The following is a 21157-nucleotide window of genomic DNA, read 5'->3' on the forward strand; positions in this document are numbered from 1 at the left end:
TGAGGACGTTGCAAAAATTGAAAAATAATTGAAATGGAAATGGGAAATATTTTTGTATGATTTTCTCCATTGATTACAACATTGGCCTCATTCTGCCATATAATCTGTATCCCCAAAACCTTGCTTCGGCTGACGGTAATTGGATCGATCCTTGACCCTTTGACATCTAGCTTGTAGCGTATGGGCTCAAGGATCATAGTCAATGCCTTCATCCCTAACTTTTGCCTGGACCTTTCAATTCTTTTCGTCCACCGGGATGCTCCTTTTTGCCTAAACCGCCCTTTCGGGTTTTCGGCTTAGCGAGCTTCATATGTGTTCCCTAACTTTTGCATGGACAAATCATTTTTTGGTCCATCGGGATAACCATTTTTGCCTAGATTCACCTTGCGGAGGTTAATCTAGCGGGCTTTCATCATTTCTTTTTAGGCATAATATTTTTTGACTATGTTTGCATTCACTGGAGAAGGCAAATCTTCCCCATCCATTGTTGTGAGGATTAGAGACCCACCTGAGAAGGCCTTTTTAACGACGAAAGGTCCCTCATAGTTGGGAGTCCATTTGCCTCACGGATCTGAGTGGATGGCAGAATACCTCTTGAGCATGAGTTCTCCAACGCGGTACGCACGAGGAAGAACCTTCTTGTCAAAAGCTTGTTTGAGACATCTTTGGTATAGCTGACCATGACAGATGGCCGTCAAACGCTTCTTTTCAATCAAATTCATCTGGTCATACCAAGATTGAACCCATTCAGCTTCATCAAGATCAGCTTCCATGATGACCCTGAGTGAGGGAATCTCGACTTCAATCGGTAGGACAACCTCCATTCCATAAACCAGAGAGTATGGAGTTGCCCCAATGGATGTGCGGACCGAGGTTCTGTAGCCGTGCAGAGCAAAGGGTAACATCTCATGCCAGTCCTTGTATGTCTTGACCATCTTCTGGATGATTCTCGAGATATTTTTAGTTAGCTGCTTCTACAACGCCATTCATCTTGGGCCGGTATAGATGAATACTTATGGTGCTCGATCTTAAATTCTTCGCACAACTCCCTCATCATAGTGTTATTGAGGTTACTGGCGTTGTCGGTGATGATCTTGCTAGGTATTCCATAACGGAAGATTATCTCTTTCTTGATAAACCGGGTAACCACATGCCGAGTGACGTTGGCATATGAAGCAACTTCGACCCATTTCGTGAAGTAATCAATAGCGACTAGGATGAACCGATGTCCATTGGAAGCTTTGGGCTCTATCATCCCAATCATATCGATGCCCCACATAGAAAAGGGCCATGGAGAAGTTAGAACATTCAACGGAGTTGGTGGCACGAAGATCTTGTCACCATATATTTGGCACTTATGGCATCTTTTCACAAAATTGTAGTAATCAACCTCCATAGTCGTCCAATAGTACCCAGGCCGGAGGATCTTCTTGGCCATAGCAGGACCCTTCGCATGTACACCCTCGCAACCCTCGTGTATGGACTTTATGATGATACTAGCTTCGTGTCTATCCACGCATCTGAGCAGTACGGAATCATAATTATCTTGTATAGTACATCACCATTTAGGAAGAACTTAGAAGAGAGTCTTCTCAGAGCTTTCTTATCGGTAATGGATATACCCTCAGGATATTGTTTCTCCAGAAATGTTTTTATGTCATAGAACCAAGGCTTATCGTCAGGATCGGCCTCAATTGTTAGACAATGTGTTGGTTCATCTAAGTGGTCAATCTGGATAGGTGGTGCTTCATTCTTCCATTTGACTTTGAACATAGATGCCAGCGTGGCTAGAGCATCTGCTAACTGATTTTCTTCCCTAGAAATATGGTAAGAGGAGATTTCATCAAAATAGGGTATCAGTTTTCTGATATGCTCTTTATAAGGTATTGACTTGCTATCCCGTGTCTCCCAATCGCCTTTCACCTGAATGATTACCAGAGATGAATCAGCGAATAGCTCAAGAATCTTAATTCTCAAATCGATTGCCTCCTCTAAACCGTAGATACATGCTTCATATTCTGCCATGTTGTTAATGCAGTCAAAACACAATCTAGCGGTAAAGGGCAGGTGGAAACCAGTTGGAGAAGTGATAACAACACATATGCCATGACCTCGAGCATTGGAAGCACCGTCGAACACAAGTGTCCATCGCGATCCTGGTTCGGGGCCTTCCTCAGGGCTTACCTCGAAGCCTGGCATAGTGAAGTCTCTGATAAATATGATGTCTTCATCTGGAAAGTCAAACCTCAACGGTTGGTAACCTTCGACAGGCAGGTGAGCAAGATAGTCAGACATAACACTCCCTTTTATTGCTTTCTGGGTCACATACTGTATATCATACTCGATTAACAACATTTGCCACTGGGCGATTCTACCAGTAACAACAGGCTTTTCGAATATATACTTTATCGGATCCATCTTGGATATCAATAAAGTGGTGTGGCAAATCATATATTGTCTCAGGCGTTGAGCAACCCAAGTCAAAACACAATAAGTCTTCTCTAAAAGTGAGTATTCGGTCTCACATTCAGTGAACTTCTAGCTGAGATAGTAGATAACATGTTCTTTCTTGCCTGTGTCATCGTGTTGACCCAAAATGCAACCCATGGATTCATCCAGTACTGTGAGGTACATAATGAGCGGTCTACTGGGAACCAGTGGTATCAAGATTGGTGGTTCTTGCAAGTACTTTTTTATTTTATCGAATGTCGCTTGGCAATCGTTGTTCCACACAATCGATTGGTTCTTTCTCAACAATTTGAATATCGGTTTGCAGGTAGCCGTCAAGGGAGATATGAATCTAGAGATGTAATTAAGTCGCCCAAGGAAGCCTCAGACTTCTTTTTCTGTTCGGGGAGCTGGCATTTCTTGGATGGCTCGAACTTTTTCGGGATTAAGCTCAATACCCTTCTGACTAACTATGAAACCCAAGAGTTTACCGGATTGGACCCCAAAAGTACATTTAACCGGATTCAGACGCATTTTAAACTTTCAGAGTCTGACAAACAACTTTCTCAGGTTAACCAGATGATCTTCCTCAGTTCTAGATTTGGCAATCATGTCGTCCACATAAATCTCAATCTCTTCATGAATCATGTTGTGAAAGAGTGTTACCATGGCGCGCTGATATGTTGCCCCTGCGTTCTTCAAGCTGAATGGCATGACTTTGTAGCAGTAAGTTCCCCAAGGTGTGATAAAACTTGTCTTCTCCATATTGTCTGGTGACATCTTTATTTGATTGTACCCGGAGAACCCATCCATGAAAGAAAAGACGGAGAACTGAGTTGTGTTGTCGACCAAAACGTCAATATGAGGCAAAGGGAAGTCATCCTTTGGGCTTGCTCTATTGAGGTCTCGATAGTCTACACACATTATGACTTTACCATCCTTTTTCAGAACTGACACGATATTAGCAACCCACTGCGGATACTCAGAAATGGCTAAGAAGCCAGCGTCTAGCTGCTTCTTAACCTCTTCCTTGAGCTTGAGTGTCATATCGGGTATGTTCCTTCTGAGCTTCTGCTTGACTGGAGGACAATCAGGCTTGAGTGGTAAGTGACATTCAACAATGTTGGTGTCTAACCCTGGCATATCTTGATACTGTAGCGGTGTATTCGTCACTTTATGATTTATTGACTAAATCAAAAGCAAAGCATACAAAGATAGAGTCACCACCGCACTTTTATTTATCCAAAGGAATGGCTAAAAAGCGAAGAAAAGCCTAAGAAGTTTTACACATAGAAAACTAATGAAAGGTCAGAGATCTGGGTAAGGGGGTAATTATGCAAAGGGAAGGTGTTAGGCACCCAATGCATCCTAGGTACTCCTAGGGAACCTCTTTTCACAACTTGTTGCAAAATTATTTGTTTATGAAATATTTTTGTGCAAACATTGATTGTAGAGATGAGAGAAGAATATACAAGTTTTATTATTTTTGTGTTTGGATGGATAACCATTGCCTACGTACCTTTACAGGATCAAAACCTCGTAGTTCGGCTAAAAGATTTCCAAAAAGTAAATGGATTGATTTTAAACAAAAGCCTTAAGGTCTTTCGTTATCCACGGGAGAAAACTCAACCTATACAACCACAAGTCCACCATGTGAGAACAGCTTCAACTTGCTAGTGAGGGACCATGCCCTATAATAAGCAAGGAAGTCTTACAATTCAATCACTAAGGACAAAAGGTGAGATTAACATCAACCACTAGAATAAATCAAACCTATGGCTAATGTATGAAAATTTATCAAGAAGTGGACTTGAGCCACAAAACAATTGAATGAGTGGAATTAATCAATTAGAGTATTCACAAAGATGGTCAAAGTATGATTAGAATTCAATTCAAAAGAAGTATTATGAAAATGAAGTTTGAAAAATCAAAGTCGGCCTAGGTTTCTAGTTTAAAAAGAAATGAAAATGTTTGCACAAAGTTTTTGGTTTGAGTTAACATGGCGATGGAGGTTTTAAAGAACAAAAAGGTGGGAGGTGAGGAGTAAAACTTCTTAGATGTTCGCCTCTTGAGATCATATGTAGATGATCCAAGTGACTCCTTTGGAAAAGGCAACAAACAAATAACAGGTAAATAATATATCAGGCAAAGCCAACATAAATGGATACCAGATGCCAATCTATGGACTTACACTAGTCTCACAAAACAAAGATGGATACCGGATGCCAATCAATGGACTTACACCAATCTCACAAAGCAAATATGGATACCAGATGCCAATCAATGGACTTATACTAGTCTCACAAAACAAAGAAAAACAAATGCAATAAGCAAGAGGAAACAAGTTGCCAATAAATGGTCTTACACTCGACTCCAAGGAAATGGGATGCCAATCAATGGTCTTAGTCCCAACTCCAACCAGATCACAGGAAACAACTGCCAGTAAATGGGCTTACAATTGACTCCTCAATGGACAAAGCAAAATGTCACAAAGCAATGAACAATGATCATGAAATGATATACAATTAATGTTCAAAGATAATGCACAGAGGCACACACAAACAATTATGCACAAATAGGCAAATAAGCAAACAAGAGGTCAATTATCACACACTATATACAATCAATGGGCTCAAGCAAGGTTAGGCTTTAGAAACAAGCCAACTGGAATGGGGTGTTTTGAGCTCTTAACCCTAACATTGAGAGTTAGGGTGAAGCAGATGAAATGGAGATGAGGGTTATGCCTCATAGCTCTTATCCCTGGCCAGGGAGAGCTTTAAACAATAGAAAGTGTGGGAGTTCAGAATGTAGGAACTCTTCTCCACATATGATTGACTCTATAAGATTTTGGGTTTTTTATTCAAAGTGCATCAACACATGGTGTGAGCAAAATGAATGACACAACAGAATAGCAGGGGATGGATTACATCCTTTTTATCTGCCAATTGCCTCTTAAGAGGACTTTACCTGCTTGGCACAAAGATAAACAAACAAGAACATGGCCTCTTAAGGAGGGCTTCAGACAGGTGCCTGCCAATAACAGCAGGTCTTCCAGACTACATGAAGATTAGGGATTATACCTAAGTTGTATGCCAACCATAAGCAAAAGCAAAGCAAAGTTCAAATGAACTTAAAGCAACTTAGGTACCTGTGGAAACAACTAAACAAATCAGTGCAATGCTCAGACAAACAGACAACAGTCAATAACAAACAGACAATCCCAATGTACAACACATAAGCCATAAAGTAAACTCAAGTGACTTATCATCAACCTACAAAACAGCAAATGTTAGCAATCAACAACAAATATCAACATTCAAATGATGAAGCAACATCAACCATGGAATTTGGATGCTTGAACCTGAAATTCAAAGCTCACATGTAAGTCCAAACCACTAGGTAAAAGCCTAGGGTCAAAGGTGAAGAAAAAATTCAAAACAGGAGCTGAAATTCAACACAATGCAACTTCAAACACATATTAACATGTCCAAAAACGGATCACAGCAAAATCATCAAGCAAAGGCATTTCATGTGCAAAGGAAGTCAAAGACAATTTCAAAGCTCATATTTGGACATTGAGAATGAAAATTCAAAACAGAAATGATTCAAATAATTCTGGAAAAATTCATGAGCATTCAACACATCCAACATGATCAACATACAAAAAATCAGAAGCATCAGAGATCATTTGGCATGGAAATTAAATTGCACAAGTTGAACAACCAAAGGTGTGACACAAATTGTCACACCATGTTAATACATACACAAAATAGGAATGGAGCATGGGAAAAATGTCAAACCAAAACCAAAATGTCAATTAACATGTCAAGAATCATCATGCAAAATTTGCTAGCAATTGGATCAATATCAAGCATTTCACAATAGAAAGAGTAAGGCAAGGTCACAAATGCACATATGATCACAAAGTCTAGCACAAATCAAAATCCAGGAAGTGTAAAATCATGAAATCAACATCATAGAATTCTATACAAACATAGGATCATTTTGCAAAAAGAATGGGATTAATTGGATGATTTTTCAATTAGTTATGGATTTTTAAAGTTAGCAAAAAATTTGTGAAATAAAATGAACATAGCATGTGGAAGTTTGGAGGGAAAACGAAAAATGAAGAAGAATTTGAAAATGTGACATGCGCTGGAATCGAACCGTGTAACTGGAAAAATGAAAAATAAAACTCAAAAACGTGACCGCCAGGAATCGAATGGAGGATCAAGGATCAAACAGGCCTGGGCGCATGTTCTTGAACAAGAACCCTAGCGCAACTAGCGACGGCCTGTGACGGTCACAAGTTGGACGCTAACATGAAGATCTTCATCTTCTTCACGAAGATGAAGATGAACAGGATGAAGTTCATACCAGAATTTCCAGAATTTCCAGATTTCTTCAGAATTTCAAAAATTTTATACCAAAACGAAGCTCATGCAAAGGAAATTATAGATCCATCATTATTTCATGCTAATTCATCATGATTCATGCAAATCGAAGCGAATAAAGTTTGACATTCAAAACTTCAAACAAGCATATCTCTCTCAATTCTTATCCAAATCGCACGAAATTTATATCAAAACGATCAGCAACATGAGATCTACAAGAATATATGCATGAATCGCAAAATTAAAAGGTTCGAAACTTGAACTCTTGAAGAGCAGAATCTTGGAAATGCATGATCCACAGCTTCTAATGATCCAAATCCACTTTATAACACTTGTAATGATGTTTGATGAAGAAAAGGAAGCTTGAAAACGTGTAGATCTAGTTCAAAACAGAATTTCCATCTTCAACTTCATGAACTTGATACACTTGGTTCTTGTACGAATTCCACAATCTAATGCTTGATCTGCACAGAATCAAAGCCAAGGAACAAGAATATGGAAAGAAATTGCAATGTTATGAAGAGAAAATTTGAATTATAAATGGAAGAAAATTTTGGAGGGAGAGAGAATTTGGATCTTGAAATGTGAAAAAATGATTAACCTCCCTCAAATTCTGTTAGAATTAGGTATTTATATGAAGTCCTAATCACCTTGCTAATCCATAATTAACTTGGTTAATGAAAATAGGGTGTTTTTGCAAAATCTCAAAAATGCATGGTGCATGGACTAATTACACGTGAACAGTACCATTCCCTTCATCAAAGTCACTTAAAATCATCTTTTAAACTCATTGGCAATGGTAGAAAGTCCATACAATGCACCATTTTTGAATTTTGCAATTTCCCTCCAAAAAAGTCATGAAATAACAAATGATTATGTGATGAGATTTTATGTAATGTGATGCATGATTTGGAAATTAGAGGTCAAGAGAAGAATATTGCAAGAAGAGCCACTCATTTTGGAGTTATGGATCAAAAGATATGGCCATTTGAAGTTCCAAGCACACTTGTCAATGATTTGATCATATCTCCTCAACCATTCATCAGATGCTCATGATCTTGGACATTTTGGAAATGGGAGAGAAAGATCTACAACTTTCATGTTCAACAAAATTTAATTTGAAGCTTTCTTGATGTTGGAAAGTTGAGTTGAAGTTGGATCAAAAACTTGCCATTTTTGGAAAGTTGAAATTATATGTCACTTTCCATTTTTGGAAACTTTTGACTTGACCTCAATTTCTTCAATGTGAGTGTTTGAAATGTCAAATGAGACTTGTTTGAACATGAATGAAGTATTTCTAACCACTTCCCACCTCCAAATCCACAGTTGACTTCTCAGTTGACTGCATTGGGTCTTCAGATGACCTGAAAATGTTCTGATGAAATTGGGGCCTCAACCACTTGGGATTTTGCTCCAAAATGAACCTATAGCTCACATGAGCTCCAAATAATGATCACATGATCCATATATCAAGAAAATACCATCTTCTCTTTGTACCATGAATTGACTTGATGCCTTGACCTGTTGACTGCTTAAGCTGCAAGACACATGTTAGATGACATATTTTTGTACTTTTTGGTTAGTGATTAAAAGAAAAGCAATGATATACAAATGCAAGCAATGCTTGGTGATCAAGAAACACTCTCAAAGAGACCCCACCCACAGGGAGTGTAGCAAGGTGTCCAATGATCCTTGAGGCAATGCAATCATATGATATGATGCCATGAGGGATCTTAGGGCCAAAATTGGGGTCTTACAGATACGACCAAGCGAAGACATCCACATATTCACGCAACAACTCTACCAACTCGGAGTGTACATGCTCGGAAAGAGATGCCCAAACTTTTACTTCTTTTTGTCAGTTTTATAACCTAAGTTAATGACATCCACTAGTTCTTTGTATGGCTGAATCTCTTTCTCTTCGTGCTCAAGGAGCCGTGCTAGTTCAGCCGGTAGTTCACAATCTTCCTCATTATCGTCTTCAGCTTGGTTGATTGGAAGTCCAGATTCATAGTTGATTTTAGCCATGTCGTAATCAATGCTTTCATTTGCTCTGCATATGTGTAAGACCCCAATTTCCCAATTTTGTCCCTAAGATCCCTCATGGCATCATAACATTGCATTTGCAAAGCCTCAAGGATCATAAGCATCTTGGTTCCCCTTGCCTTTGGGTGGGACCTCTTGTGAATGGTTTGAGATCACCAAGTCTGCTTGAATTGTATATTATTTCTTTTCTCATGTTTATTCACTAACCAAAAGCACAAAAATATGTCACTAACATCTTTTGTTTGTAGCTTGAGCAATCACAAGGTCAAGAGCTTCAAGGAGATCCTTTGTGCAAAGTGTAGCACCTCAAATTTGCACCTCCCATTTTGTACATTCATTTCATATTAGGTTATTAACATAACATAGTCCACTGCATAACATTGCATTGTCCTTTGCCCAAGTGCAAGCCATCAGACAAGATTAGGTCAACTGGTCAGGAAAATCAGTCAAGCAAGCAAGCAAGTGCATTTTCCAAGGAAACAAATCCCTAGGGTTGATTCAACAAGTTCACATGATTCAAGGATCATTTTGAAGTGGTTTGACCAAAGATTGGATGATCAAAGCTCAACAGTCAAGCTGAATTTCATCTGAAACCCTAGAAAGTCAATTGTGGTCAACTATGCCAGAAATCAAGGATTTGAAGGTGGGAGTTGGTTTGAAAGGCTTCATTCATGTCCATACAAGTCTCATTTGACATTTCAAAGATCAAGATTGAAGAATTTGAGGTCAGATGAAAAGTTTCCAAAAATAGTAAGTGACCTGTAATTTCAAACTGCCAAAACTGGAAAGGTCTTCTCCTCAAATTTACATCATCATACAAGCTTCAAATGGAATTTTTTCCAACATGAAAGTTGAAGATCTTGCTCTCACCTTTCCAAAAAGTCCAAGAACACCCATTTCTCATGTGTGGTTGGCAAGTTATGGTCAAATCATTGTCAAGAATTTTTGAACTTCAACAAGGGATAACTCCATTTGACATGCTTTATCATAATCATTCATCACATTTCATCAAAAATCATCACATAAAAAGTCCATTTTTCAAGTGACTTGAATTTAAAAAGGGAGAGTTAAAAAAGTCACTTTCAAAATATGCATTTGCTACACTTTTAAGCTTCACATTTGGTCTTAAATCAACATTTGGAGTGTGTTTGGCAAGGATTTCGTGCACTGTAGCAAGGCATTGCATACATGAGGTTATTTTGGCCAATTGCACATAAAAATGCATTTTCACTAATCCTTTTGATTTTGGCTAAGCTTGATTAGCAAAGTGGATTAACAGCTCATATATATTCCTAATGCTAACTGAATTTCGGATTAGCACTTCATTCACATAGATCTAGATCCAAAAATAGCAAATTCTCTCAACTTTTCATTTCACTTTTTCTGCAAATTCTTCAAGAACACTGCATTGGTTCTTCGTTTTTTCATCATCTCCAAGCATTGTAGGAGCTTTTGCAAGCAGGAATTCCTCACTGTTTAGCATAATCGTGGACTGTTGCTTCAAGGTTCATCAATGGTAGATCTGAATTAGAGCAAGATCCAAGACCTTTGAGCTTCAATTCTTCACTCATTCATCTTGCTAATCATTATTGAACTTCTGTTTCAACTTATCCAGGCCAAGAAACCACGAATTCAACACTGTCATCACTTGGAGGTAAGTTTTCGACCATTGCAATTGCTGAAATTAAGCTATGCATTTGATAGATCCTTGATTGTGGAGTGTGCTGCACTTTGTAGAATTAAATTTCATTAAGATTTGAGTGAGATATTGTGATTTGAAGTTTGGTAACCAAAACTTTCTTCGCTCGATCCATCCATGTTCTTGAGAGTTAGAGGAAATAGATGCTGGATTCATGATGTAGGTTGAGAGACGAGTTCATTGGTATATGATTTGTAATTTTCTGTGCACTTTCGTTCTTGATGGTTGAAGAACATGATGGATGTTCATGAACCCTAAAAAACACAATTCCAGATCGCGTTTGATCTGTTTCGCTTGGCTTTGCATGGTTTTTGTTGTTAGCGTGCCATGAGACCAATCACGCCCTGCCACCGCATAAAATGAAACGCGGCGTTTCATCATTTCAGCATGCTAATTATGCTTTTGCCATTATTTCCATTCAAATCCATAATTTCATTTTGTTTTCAAATTTTAATTTCATTTCACATGATGATATTCCAAAAATCATAAGTCATTCATCCTTAATCCAAATTGAGTGGGAATTTTTGCATTGATCTCCATTTTTCCTCTAGTTTTTACTAGCATGATAGCAAAAGTTATGCACGGTCTGTTTTTGTTTTGGTCTAATGGTTTTGTTCATGTATGCTTTTTGCCTATGCTTTGCCATTTTGATCATGAAATGATGATGCTTAATTGGAAATTCTTGAAATTTTACATGTGTGTTCTAGACTCATTCTTGGTCATTTTGGTATGTGGTTTGTGATTTTTGCATTCCTGGATTAAGAGATATGACATGATCATTAGAGGTGTGACAATTTGTGTCACACCATTTCTTGTGTAACTTCATGATTTTTGTTACCATGCCATATGAACTCAAAATAATCTGGATTTTTGCATGTTGATACTTATGAATGTTGAGAATGCTTGTGAATTTTCCTGGAGTTTTTGAATGCATTTTCGATTTGTTTGATAATTTCTCCCCTGTTTGACCAAATGTGGACTTCTTGTGAGACATGATTTTATTTGATTTGTGAAATCCTTGTGGTTAATTGGATAGACTTGAAATTTGGCATGTGTATTATAGACATCTTGAAGTTTGCCATGGCTTTGATTTTATTCATTTATCATGCTTGGTCTATGTTTTATGATTGCTTGAAGTGAATGCATGTTTTGATGCTTTGTATGAGCTTGTTTGAACTTGGCTTGACTTTATGAATTTAATTGATTTGCTTCCCTTGGTCCAAATAACTTGAAATTTGGTATGATTGTCATGTTATGAATGCTGTTTGACCATGAATTTTTTGGGGATTTATTGAAATGTTTGTGAGTTGATTTGAGTTGAATCTTTCTGTTTGGTTCTTTGAGGTTCTAAATTGCATGTTTTGCACTCTTTGCCTTATGAAATGATCTTAGTGAATGATATGAATGTGAAACCACTTGGATTTGATTCTTATTTGATTGATCTTGACTTTTGATAAGTTTCATGTTCTGTTTTGACTTTTTGCTCTCATTTTGACCCTAGTCTTGTACTAGTGGTTATGGATTAATGTTTGAGCTTTGTTTCAGGTCAAAGAGCACAATTGCTTATGCTTGATGATGTGCATCCAATGGAAGTTGGTTTATAGCTTGTTTATGACTCACTTTGAGTTTGTTTTGTAGGTTTTGAAACTTGAGTTTGTGCCATGTGGCTTGCACCTTTGTGCATTAATGCTTGTTATCTGTTTATGCTGTGGACTTGTAATTGTCTGTTTGCTTTTGTTTGAACTGAGTACTGATTATGTTGGATTGATTTCAGGTACCTTAGTTGCTATAGTTCCCTTGTGAACTTGTGTTTGCTTTGCTTGATAGCTTGAGCATTGAGGTATAATGATCTCTTCTCCATATAGTCTGGAAGACCTGGCCTGTTATTTGGCCAGGCACCTGTCTGAAGTCCTCCTTAAGAGGCAATGTTTGTGCTTGTTTATTTTTGTCCCCAAGCAGGAAAAGACCTTTGTTAAGGCAATTGGCAGACACAAGAGGTGTGTAGTCCACCTCCTGCTATTCTGTTGAGTCGTCCCTTGGCTCACATCACATGTTGATGCCTTGTGGACATTAACCCAAGATCAGTTGAGTCAGTGTCATAAGTGTAGAAGGGTTCCCACTTTCTGGACCCACACTTCATTGTCTGAAGCTCTCCCAGGCCAGGGATAAGAGCTGTGAAGTCTCATCTTCACTCACCTTTCATCAGCTTCACCTTGACTCTCAATGTCAAGGTTAAAAGCTAACATTACCCTTCCAGTTGGCTTGCTCTTGCAGCCTAACCTTTTGTTTGAGCCCCACTTGGTGTGTATATAGTGTGTGCTATCTGTAATTGTTTGCTTTGCTATTGCCTGTGCTTTAGGTTTAGCTTGCTTCCTGTGCAAGTTAGCTAGAAACCTTGACTTAGGGATGATTTTGCATGATAACATCTAGGCTCGAGTTAGTCTCCCTAGTTGTGTCTCCCTCTGTTATCTGGTTAGGCTAGTCCTGTGTCCCTCCGTAGGGGAACTACGTCGCCCTGATCCTCATACCAGATGAGGTACGTAGGCAGGAGATGAGCTGATCTCTTTGGGTGCCCTTTTTGTTTTGTCTTTGTGTGTGTTAGGAGATGGATGTAAGCCCAGCGATTGGCATTCCGTATCCTCTTGTTGTGTGCTTGGAGTCCGGTATAAGTCCATCAAGTGGCATCTGGTTTCCAGTGTGCGTGTGTTTGGTTCGGAAGCTGATATAAGTCCAGTGATTGGCATTCGGGTTCCAGGTTTGCCTGTTTGTGTGGAGTTTGACGTAAGTCCAGCGATTGGCAGTCGATTTCCCGTGTTTGTTTGTTTGGCGTGCGTGAGCCGAGCTACGAATGCTCTGATTCTTCTTAGTCTAAGAAGATACGTATGCATGGGATGCGACATCCTAGCGAGCATGTTTTCCCCTGGTCCGAACTACTTTGACTCTGATGTCTATGTTTGATAGACTAAGTAGGCCCAGGATGCGATATCCTGCCGAGTCAGTCTTGTTTGTTTTCTTGTGTCTCTTTCAGCCAGTATTTGTTTGTTTTTTAGCAGCGTTTTAGCAACCATATTCCTTCCTTTTGTGCGTGGATCCCGTCGAGTACGACGGATGCGTAGGGGTGCTAATACCTTCCCTTCGCATAACCGACTCCTGATCCCATTCTCTTTGGTCGCGAGACCATGTTCTTTCCAGGTTTACTTCGAGCGTTTCCTTTCCCTCTTTTGGGATAAATAACGCACGGTGGCGGCTCTGTTGTCTTCGTTTCCCGCCGGTTTTTCGCGTAATGCAACAACTGGCGACTCTGCTGGGGATATAGAGAAGTTAACCTCTTGCTGGTCCATCTTCCCTGAGCGAGTCTCTCCTAGCGCTCTCTAGGTTAGGGTTTTGGTTGTTGTTTGCTGCTTTATTTATTGCATTCATTTATTCATTGTTTGCATTTATGTGTGCATTAATGTTTGCATTCATTCATATTCATCTGTGCTGGCTGTGCTGTGTTCTCTCTGTTTGGGGTGGGAGTTACTCGAGGTAAAAGGCCCAATACCCAGGCTATGAGTGAAATCTAGGAAACCTAGGAATAAAGTGATTCATGGGAAGCGGGTGGTATGCGCCACCTAGCGGAACATTGATATCACGAGCAGTTCAGACTCTGATGGGGTATTATCGGTGCATACATCGGGTGTGCACAGGATGATATTCTTGAAAGGGTTGTTTATCCTGCGTTTCTCTCGACCTTACCCTGGCCTAGATGACACCCGTGAGTGGGGAGGGAATGATCATTATTACAGGTACAGTTGGTGACCGGTTGGTGACTTGTGATCCTGTTGGTGACTCAGTTCCTCGGATTGGGTTCAGATGACAGTTCATCAGTTGACTTTGGGTTTCAGATGAATTGTGGTTCAGAGTTCGAGCCGAAGCTTTGATCCTGTGCCTTGTGATGCACAGCCTGACCAGTCATGTTCGCATCATTTGCATCATAGCATGTTTATTTTTCCAAAAAAAAATAATGCATGAAAAAACAGAGAAAAAAGTTAACTCGCATACGCATATCCTTTATCAGGATCATTCATGACAAAATAGTACCCATATCATGCATATCATGCACGTATCATCCTTGCATTACAGACATGTTTGGGGAGACTTCTCACTTTGGTTCCTGACTGAGACAGGATTGCTGACCGTCGACCGCATCGTTACTCAACCAGACTCAATCATCAGAGGATTATGGACCAAGTTCAGACAGAGTTGGCTGAGATGAGGGCAAACATGGCCCAGTTCATGACGATGATGCAAGGGGTTGCGCAAGGTCAGGAAGAGCTCCGAGCCATGGTTCAGAGGCAAGAGACTGTGATTCAGACGTCCAACCGTGCTTCGCCTGCTGTTGCACCTGTTCATGAGAATGTCAGCGTTGCTGCTCCCGCTAACGACTATGCCGTCGGGGATGAACTCAGAGGAATAAGGATCAATGGACAGCCTCTTGCTGCAGAGACTGTCAATGTCAGAGCTACCCGGGCTTCTGTTCGTCATCCTGCTCCGCTTGTTGATAGGCAAGAAGACATGTTCACTCTGCTCAGTGATGATGATGAGGTTGTAAGGACTGAGGAGAGAGATAGAAAAGTTGACGCCCTTGCTGAGAAAATAAGAGCTATGGAGTGTCAGAATTCTTTGGGGTTCGATGTAACTGATATGGGTTTGGTTGATGGGCTGAGGATCCCCTACAAATTCAAGGCGCCGTCCTTCGACAAATATAATGGCACTTCCTGTCCTCGCACTCATTTACAGGCTTATTACAGAAAAATTTCCGCATACACTGATGATGAGAAGATGTGGATGTACTTTTTCCAAGACAGTTTGTCTGGAGCGTCTTTGGACTGGTACATGGATCTGAAGAAAGAATCAGTCAGAAGCTGGAGAGATCTGGGTGAAGCCTTTCTGAGGCAATACAAACACAACATGGATATGGCGCCGAGCCGAACCCAACTGCAGAGCTTGTGTCAGAAGACTGGGGAGAGCTTCAAAGAGTACGCCCAGAGGTGGCGTGAGCTAGCCGCAAGAGTACAACCTCCGATGTTGGAAAGAGAGCTGACTGACATGTTCATCGGGACCTTGCAGGGTGTGTTCATGGATCGCATGGGTAGTTGCCCATTCAGTAGCTTTTCTGATGTTGTTGTCTGTGGGGAGAGGACTGAGAGTCTCATTAAAGCAGGAAAGATTCAAGATCCTGGCTCTTCAGGTTCTTCGAGTTCTAAGAAGCCATCCTCTAGGGCACCCAAAAGGGGAGAAAGTGAAACAAATGTTGTGCACCGTCGGAGGAGTGTGAACAGAGGACAGTATCGTGAGGCTGCCGCTGTGACCATTCCAGCAACTCAACAACAGCAGAGAAGGCCAACTCAGCAATATCAATATCAACAACATCGTCCTCAGCAGCAGGCTTACCAGCCTCACCATGGTAATCAAGCCAGTACAAGTAATGAGAGGAAGAAGATCATTTTTGATCCGATCCCTATGTCCTACACAGAGTTGTATCCCTCTTTGATAGAGCGGAACTTGATTATTCCCAGAGACCCGTCGACTATACCCGTCAACCCTCGGTGGTGGTATAGGCCTGATCAGCATTGTGCGTATCATTCGGGTGCTCCTGGTCATGATGTGGAAAGCTGCTTTCAGTTGAAGAATAAGGTGCAGGACCTTATGAGATCAGGTATTCTGAGTTTCGAGGACTTAGGTCCCAATGGTAATCAAGCTTGAAGATAACAAGTCCCGGGCTGGCGTTGACTTTTCTTCTGAGGTCTTCAACGAAAAGGGTTGTTCAAAAGGCGGAAGCTGCTGATGCAAAGGATTCTGACAGTTGTCATCCCTGGTGGGATCTATCACAATTGGGTCACTGTGGGCGTTCCTACAGTTGTTCATAAGTCAGAATAATAATCACTTTGTTTAAAAACCCTTCTCCCATGCCAAAAGGAGAAGTGATGACATTGTCGGCAAAATAAATGCAATGATATTTTCATTCAAATAAAAGCATGTTAAACATTTATTTTTCCATTTGTTTTCCCTTTTCGCTTTTTGCATGAAATTGGTGATCACAAAAAACCCTAAAAACAAGAATAAAAGCAATCTTTTCATCTGCATAACGATTGTCTTGTTTGATTTCCAAAAAGCTTTTCATATCAAAATCATTATGCAGGTTGATTCTTAAACCCATTGAACATAGTGATCCAACGCCATCTCCCAATTTTTAATTCCCTGTATTCGAAGCAGAGGAAGATGATGATGAAAGGATTCCTGACGAGATTTCCCGACTTCTTGAGCAAGAAAAGAAGATCACTCAACTGCATCTCGAGAATCAGCAAAACAGTCCAACTGGGGCATTACAAATGTAATAAAAAAATAAAATAAAAAGAGAGAAAAAAGAAAGAGGAGGGTGCAAAATCAAATCAAAATCAAAAGAAAGAAAAAGAAAGAAAGAAACAAAAGAATAATAGCACCCTCGAAGTCCCAAGTTGACTGATGCTGAATGGATTCAGAGTCGTTACGACCAAGTGAATCTGATTGAAAAGAAGAGATTAACTGCCATGTGTCATGGTCAGTTATATCAGCAGAGAATGAAGAAAGCATTCGATAAGAAGGTCAAGCCTCGTGTGTTCCGAGAAGGTGACCTCGTGCTCAAGAAAGTCTTGTCTTTCGCGCCCGATTCCAGGGGCAAGTGGACTCCAAACTATGAAGGTCCATATGTTGTCAAGAGAGCCTTTTCAGGCGGTGCTTTGACACTTACAACAATGGATGGGGAGGATTTCACTCGTCCTGTGAATTCAAATGCAGTCAAGAAATACTTCGCCTAAAACAAAAAAGGCAAAACAGCTCGCTAAGTTGAACACCCCAAAGGGCGACTTAGGCAAAAAGGAGCGTCTCGGTGGATTGAAAACCCGAAAGGGCGATCCAGGCAAAAGTTAGAGACATTGAAAAAATTTGCATCCCGCTAGATTGAGCACCTCACACTGGGGCAATCTAGGCAAAAATTAGGGATTTGGCAAGTAACTGCATCTTGACAAGACTGTGCTCTATATCTGTCATCCGTCAGGGATTCTCGATTCATCGTCGACTGAAGCTCCGAATACATCGAAAATTCGGAATGGTAGAGGAAAGGTCATTATGTTCAATGTAGCCCTCTCCAATATATATCACTGATTTCAAACTTGCACAGATCTATGGAGTCTTGCCATTTGCAGACTACCATTCCATCACATCGATTTGAGCTTTTATCCAATTATTCGCACTCTTATTTGTTTCAACTCAACAAATGTTTTGCATGTTTTAATTGATAAAGTATCATTGTTTTCAAAATAAACAAATTTCACAAAAATTGTTCTTAAACAAAGTGAACATTCGCAATGATGGAAGGATACTTAGGAGATCCGCAGTGCTCTCCCAAGGGTGGTATGATCACCAACAGGTAAGACATTTGTTCGTATCTCGAGCGTAACGGCATCTTTTTCCTGTAGAATCTCTTATGGTTTCTCCTCAGCGAGGGTGCTCAGTGCAGTGTTGGTTGAAGTTGTTCATCTCCATGTCCCCGGCAGTGCAACATTTTTCCTCCAAGTCCCTGTCAGCCCTATTGTGGGGCATCTCTAGTAGAGGGCTGTTTGGACCCTATTGTGGGGCATCCCCAGCAAGGTTGCTGTTGAAATACTTTTGTGGGGAAGTTCCCCAAGCAGAGTGTTTAATGAAGACTTTAACTTTCGTCTCTCCAGCAGAGCAGTCTTCTCTTCTCCCCGGCATGGGTGTTTTTCTGTGAAGATTCGGTATTTGGAGGATTGACATCCCAGTACTCCGTTATTCCCCTCGGATAGGTTCTTCAACAGAGTTGTTGGCATGATGAACTTTATCAATGCCTATCTATCCTCACCAGAGGTCTGGTTGATTCGCAGTATCACTTTCTCCAGCATGAGTGAGAAGTCGTTGCTCTCCCTGCAGAGTTTTCCTCAAGCAGATTTCTTCAAGCGGAGTCTCCCCACAGAGTTGGAGTATCTGATCTTTGGGCTCCCCAGCGGAGTTTTTCATCATTTGCATTTGGCATATAGTAATCATTGCATCCTCAAATTGCGTAGCATTTCCATTCAATATGGAGCATTACGCCACAGAAAAATTCAAACATATGCATTCATGTGTTACCCACCAGACCATATCCCCGGCAGAAGCGGATCTTTGTTCAATGTCTGTACGACACGTTTGCTACAGTTGCTCCTGACAGCATTCAGGATTGATACCCCTCAGAGAGGTTTATTCCCTCATCCGTTGGTGAAAGGAAAACCAGATCTCCCCAGTAGATCCTCCCCTAGCAGATGTGGGTGTGTCTGATCTCTCCATATAGAGTCGACCCCTTAAGCAGAAAATGTCTGTCATTTCCTTCTGCGCTCCCCACTGAGTTATATCCTCGTGGATGATGGTTGTTTCCGTTCCCTCCCCACACATGACGGGATGGGTTTTCCATATTGAGTTCTTTCCTCATTAGGATGAGTCTTGATTCAATATGCCTTTTTGGATCGATCCTAAATTGGCTTCCTATTGATTGTCTCTTGTGCTTCCCTGTGGTATGAATGAGTAGTTGCTCACTAACCGGCACTCATTCATCTTATCCTCAGCGGAATTTGTTGGCCTCTGCCTACAAACCAGCAGTTGTAAGTCCTATCTTTGTGGTCTTCTACCTACTATCCGGTACATGTGAATCCTCTTTTCTCCTCTTTGTGGAGTCTACCCTTGTGCTCATCCTAGTGATGACGGTTACTGTTCCGTGGTTTTCTACCTACTAACCGGTAGATGTAATCCCCTCTTTGTGGTTATCATTATCCAGTTCGGTATTGATGTGCCTTTCACCTTTCAGATACTTGCTCCGAGTAAGCAACATTATCCCCAGCGGGTCCTCTTTCATCCGCCGTTTGCTGGTAATGTTTGTGGTTTCCCTTTTGATTGGTCATCTTCACATACCTAGTCTGGTACCCCGATGCCTTTCTTCTACGGTCGATTTATCCTTTAACAATCTCCACCTGGTTATGGATAATCTTCCTTGCGAGTATGTTATCTACGTTTTGACGGCTATAGATAATATATCTCATGCGCTCTTGGGTCGAAGTCGTCCTCCCCAGTTGAGTAAGATTCGCATTCCTTGTGGAATCGAATGTCCATCCTTTAACAAGTTTGCTTTCGCTCTCTTCAGGATGATGTCGGTTGATTTATCCATTTAACAACCTACAACCCGGTTATGGATAATCTTCCATGCGAGTGTATTATCTACGTTTTGACGGCTATAGATAATATATCTCATGCGCTCTTGGGTCGAAGTCGTCCTCCCCAGCTGAGTAAGATTCGTATTCCTTGTGGAATCGAATGTCCATCCTTTAACAAGTTTGCTTTCGCTCTCTTCAGGATGATGTCGGTTGATTTATCCATTTAACAACCTCCAACCCGGTTATGGATAATCTTCCATGCGAGTGTATTGTCTATGTTTTGACGACTATGGATGATATATCTCATGCACTCTTTGGTCAATCTTTTGATTGTTTTCATCAGTTGAGTAAGATTCGTATTCCTTGTGGAGTCGGATGTCCATCCTTTAACAAGATTGCTTTTCTAGCCCTCTTCAGGATGTTGAGTGTTTTGGAACACAAACCAATTCGCGCTTTGGTCGGTCACCTGTTTCATACCTACAACCCGGTATCCTTGGTGTTCCTTCCTGTCTGCTCCCTGTCGTGACTTTGATCCCCAATGAGCTACCTCTCCGTTGGTTTCGATAAACGTCGAGTTTTTCCTATGCGTCCGTCGACGTATAGTTGCTTGTTCCCCACAGATCATTAGTTAATGGTTGTTGGTTCCCCCCCAGAATTACCTCTCCGTTGGTTTCGATAAACATCGAGTTTTTCCCGATCGTCTGTTGACGGTTGTTGGTGATATATTCCCCCCATGCAGAGTTACCTCTCCGTTGGTCTCGGTAAACGTTGAGTTTTTCTCATTCGTCCGTTGACGTCTGATTGTGTATCCTATTCCCCAGTCATTCGTTAATGTCTGGTTGATTCCCAGCCAGAATCCCCAGTAGAGTCGTTGTTGGACGTCCTATTCAGTTTCTGGTTGTTACACCCCTTCCTTAGTGAAGTGGCTTCTCCTCTCCGTTGGTGTCGATAAACGTCGAGTTTTTCCTAGTTATCCGTTGATAACTAGTTGTATCCCTTTCACCTCAGATTCTCCTCTCCGTTGGTGTCGATAAACGTCGAGTTTTTCCTAGTTATCCGTTGATATCTAGTTGTATTTTCCCCAGTTTTCTCCTTCTCCGTTGGTGTCGATAAACGTCGAGCTTCTCCTGTTCGTCCATTGACGTCTGGTCGAGTCTTCCCATTCATCCGTTGATGTCTGGTTACCTCTCCGTTGGTTTCGATAAACGTCGAGTTTTTCCTGGTCGTCCCCAGTAGATTTACCTCTCCGTTGGTCTTGGTAAACATTGAGTTTTTCCCACTATGTCCGCTGACATGTGGTTGTACCTCTCTCTCGTTCGTCCGTTGACGTCTGGTCGAGTCTTCCCAGTTCA

The 21157-nt window shown here is 40.9% G+C and overlaps 1 protein-coding gene across 1 annotated transcript; it reads right to left on the reverse strand.

Moving 5' to 3' along the window:
• Nucleotides 1-1485: 1485 nt before the first annotated feature.
• On the reverse strand, nt 1486-2418 carry LOC127102687 (uncharacterized). Its single transcript, XM_051040027.1, has one exon. It carries the CDS (start codon nt 2416-2418, stop codon nt 1486-1488), a length of 933 nt encoding a protein of 310 aa, XP_050895984.1.
• Between the last annotated feature and the right edge of the window lie 18739 nt (nt 2419-21157).

This window comes from Lathyrus oleraceus, chromosome 7 (genome assembly GCF_024323335.1).
Source record: "Lathyrus oleraceus cultivar Zhongwan6 chromosome 7, CAAS_Psat_ZW6_1.0, whole genome shotgun sequence".
Taxonomy (NCBI): Eukaryota; Viridiplantae; Streptophyta; class Magnoliopsida; order Fabales; family Fabaceae; genus Lathyrus; species Lathyrus oleraceus.

Coding starts and splice junctions, on each gene's coding strand:
- LOC127102687 (XM_051040027.1), bottom strand. CDS start 2,418: ATGGATCCGATAAAGTATATATTCGAAAAGCCTGTTGTTACTGGTAGA.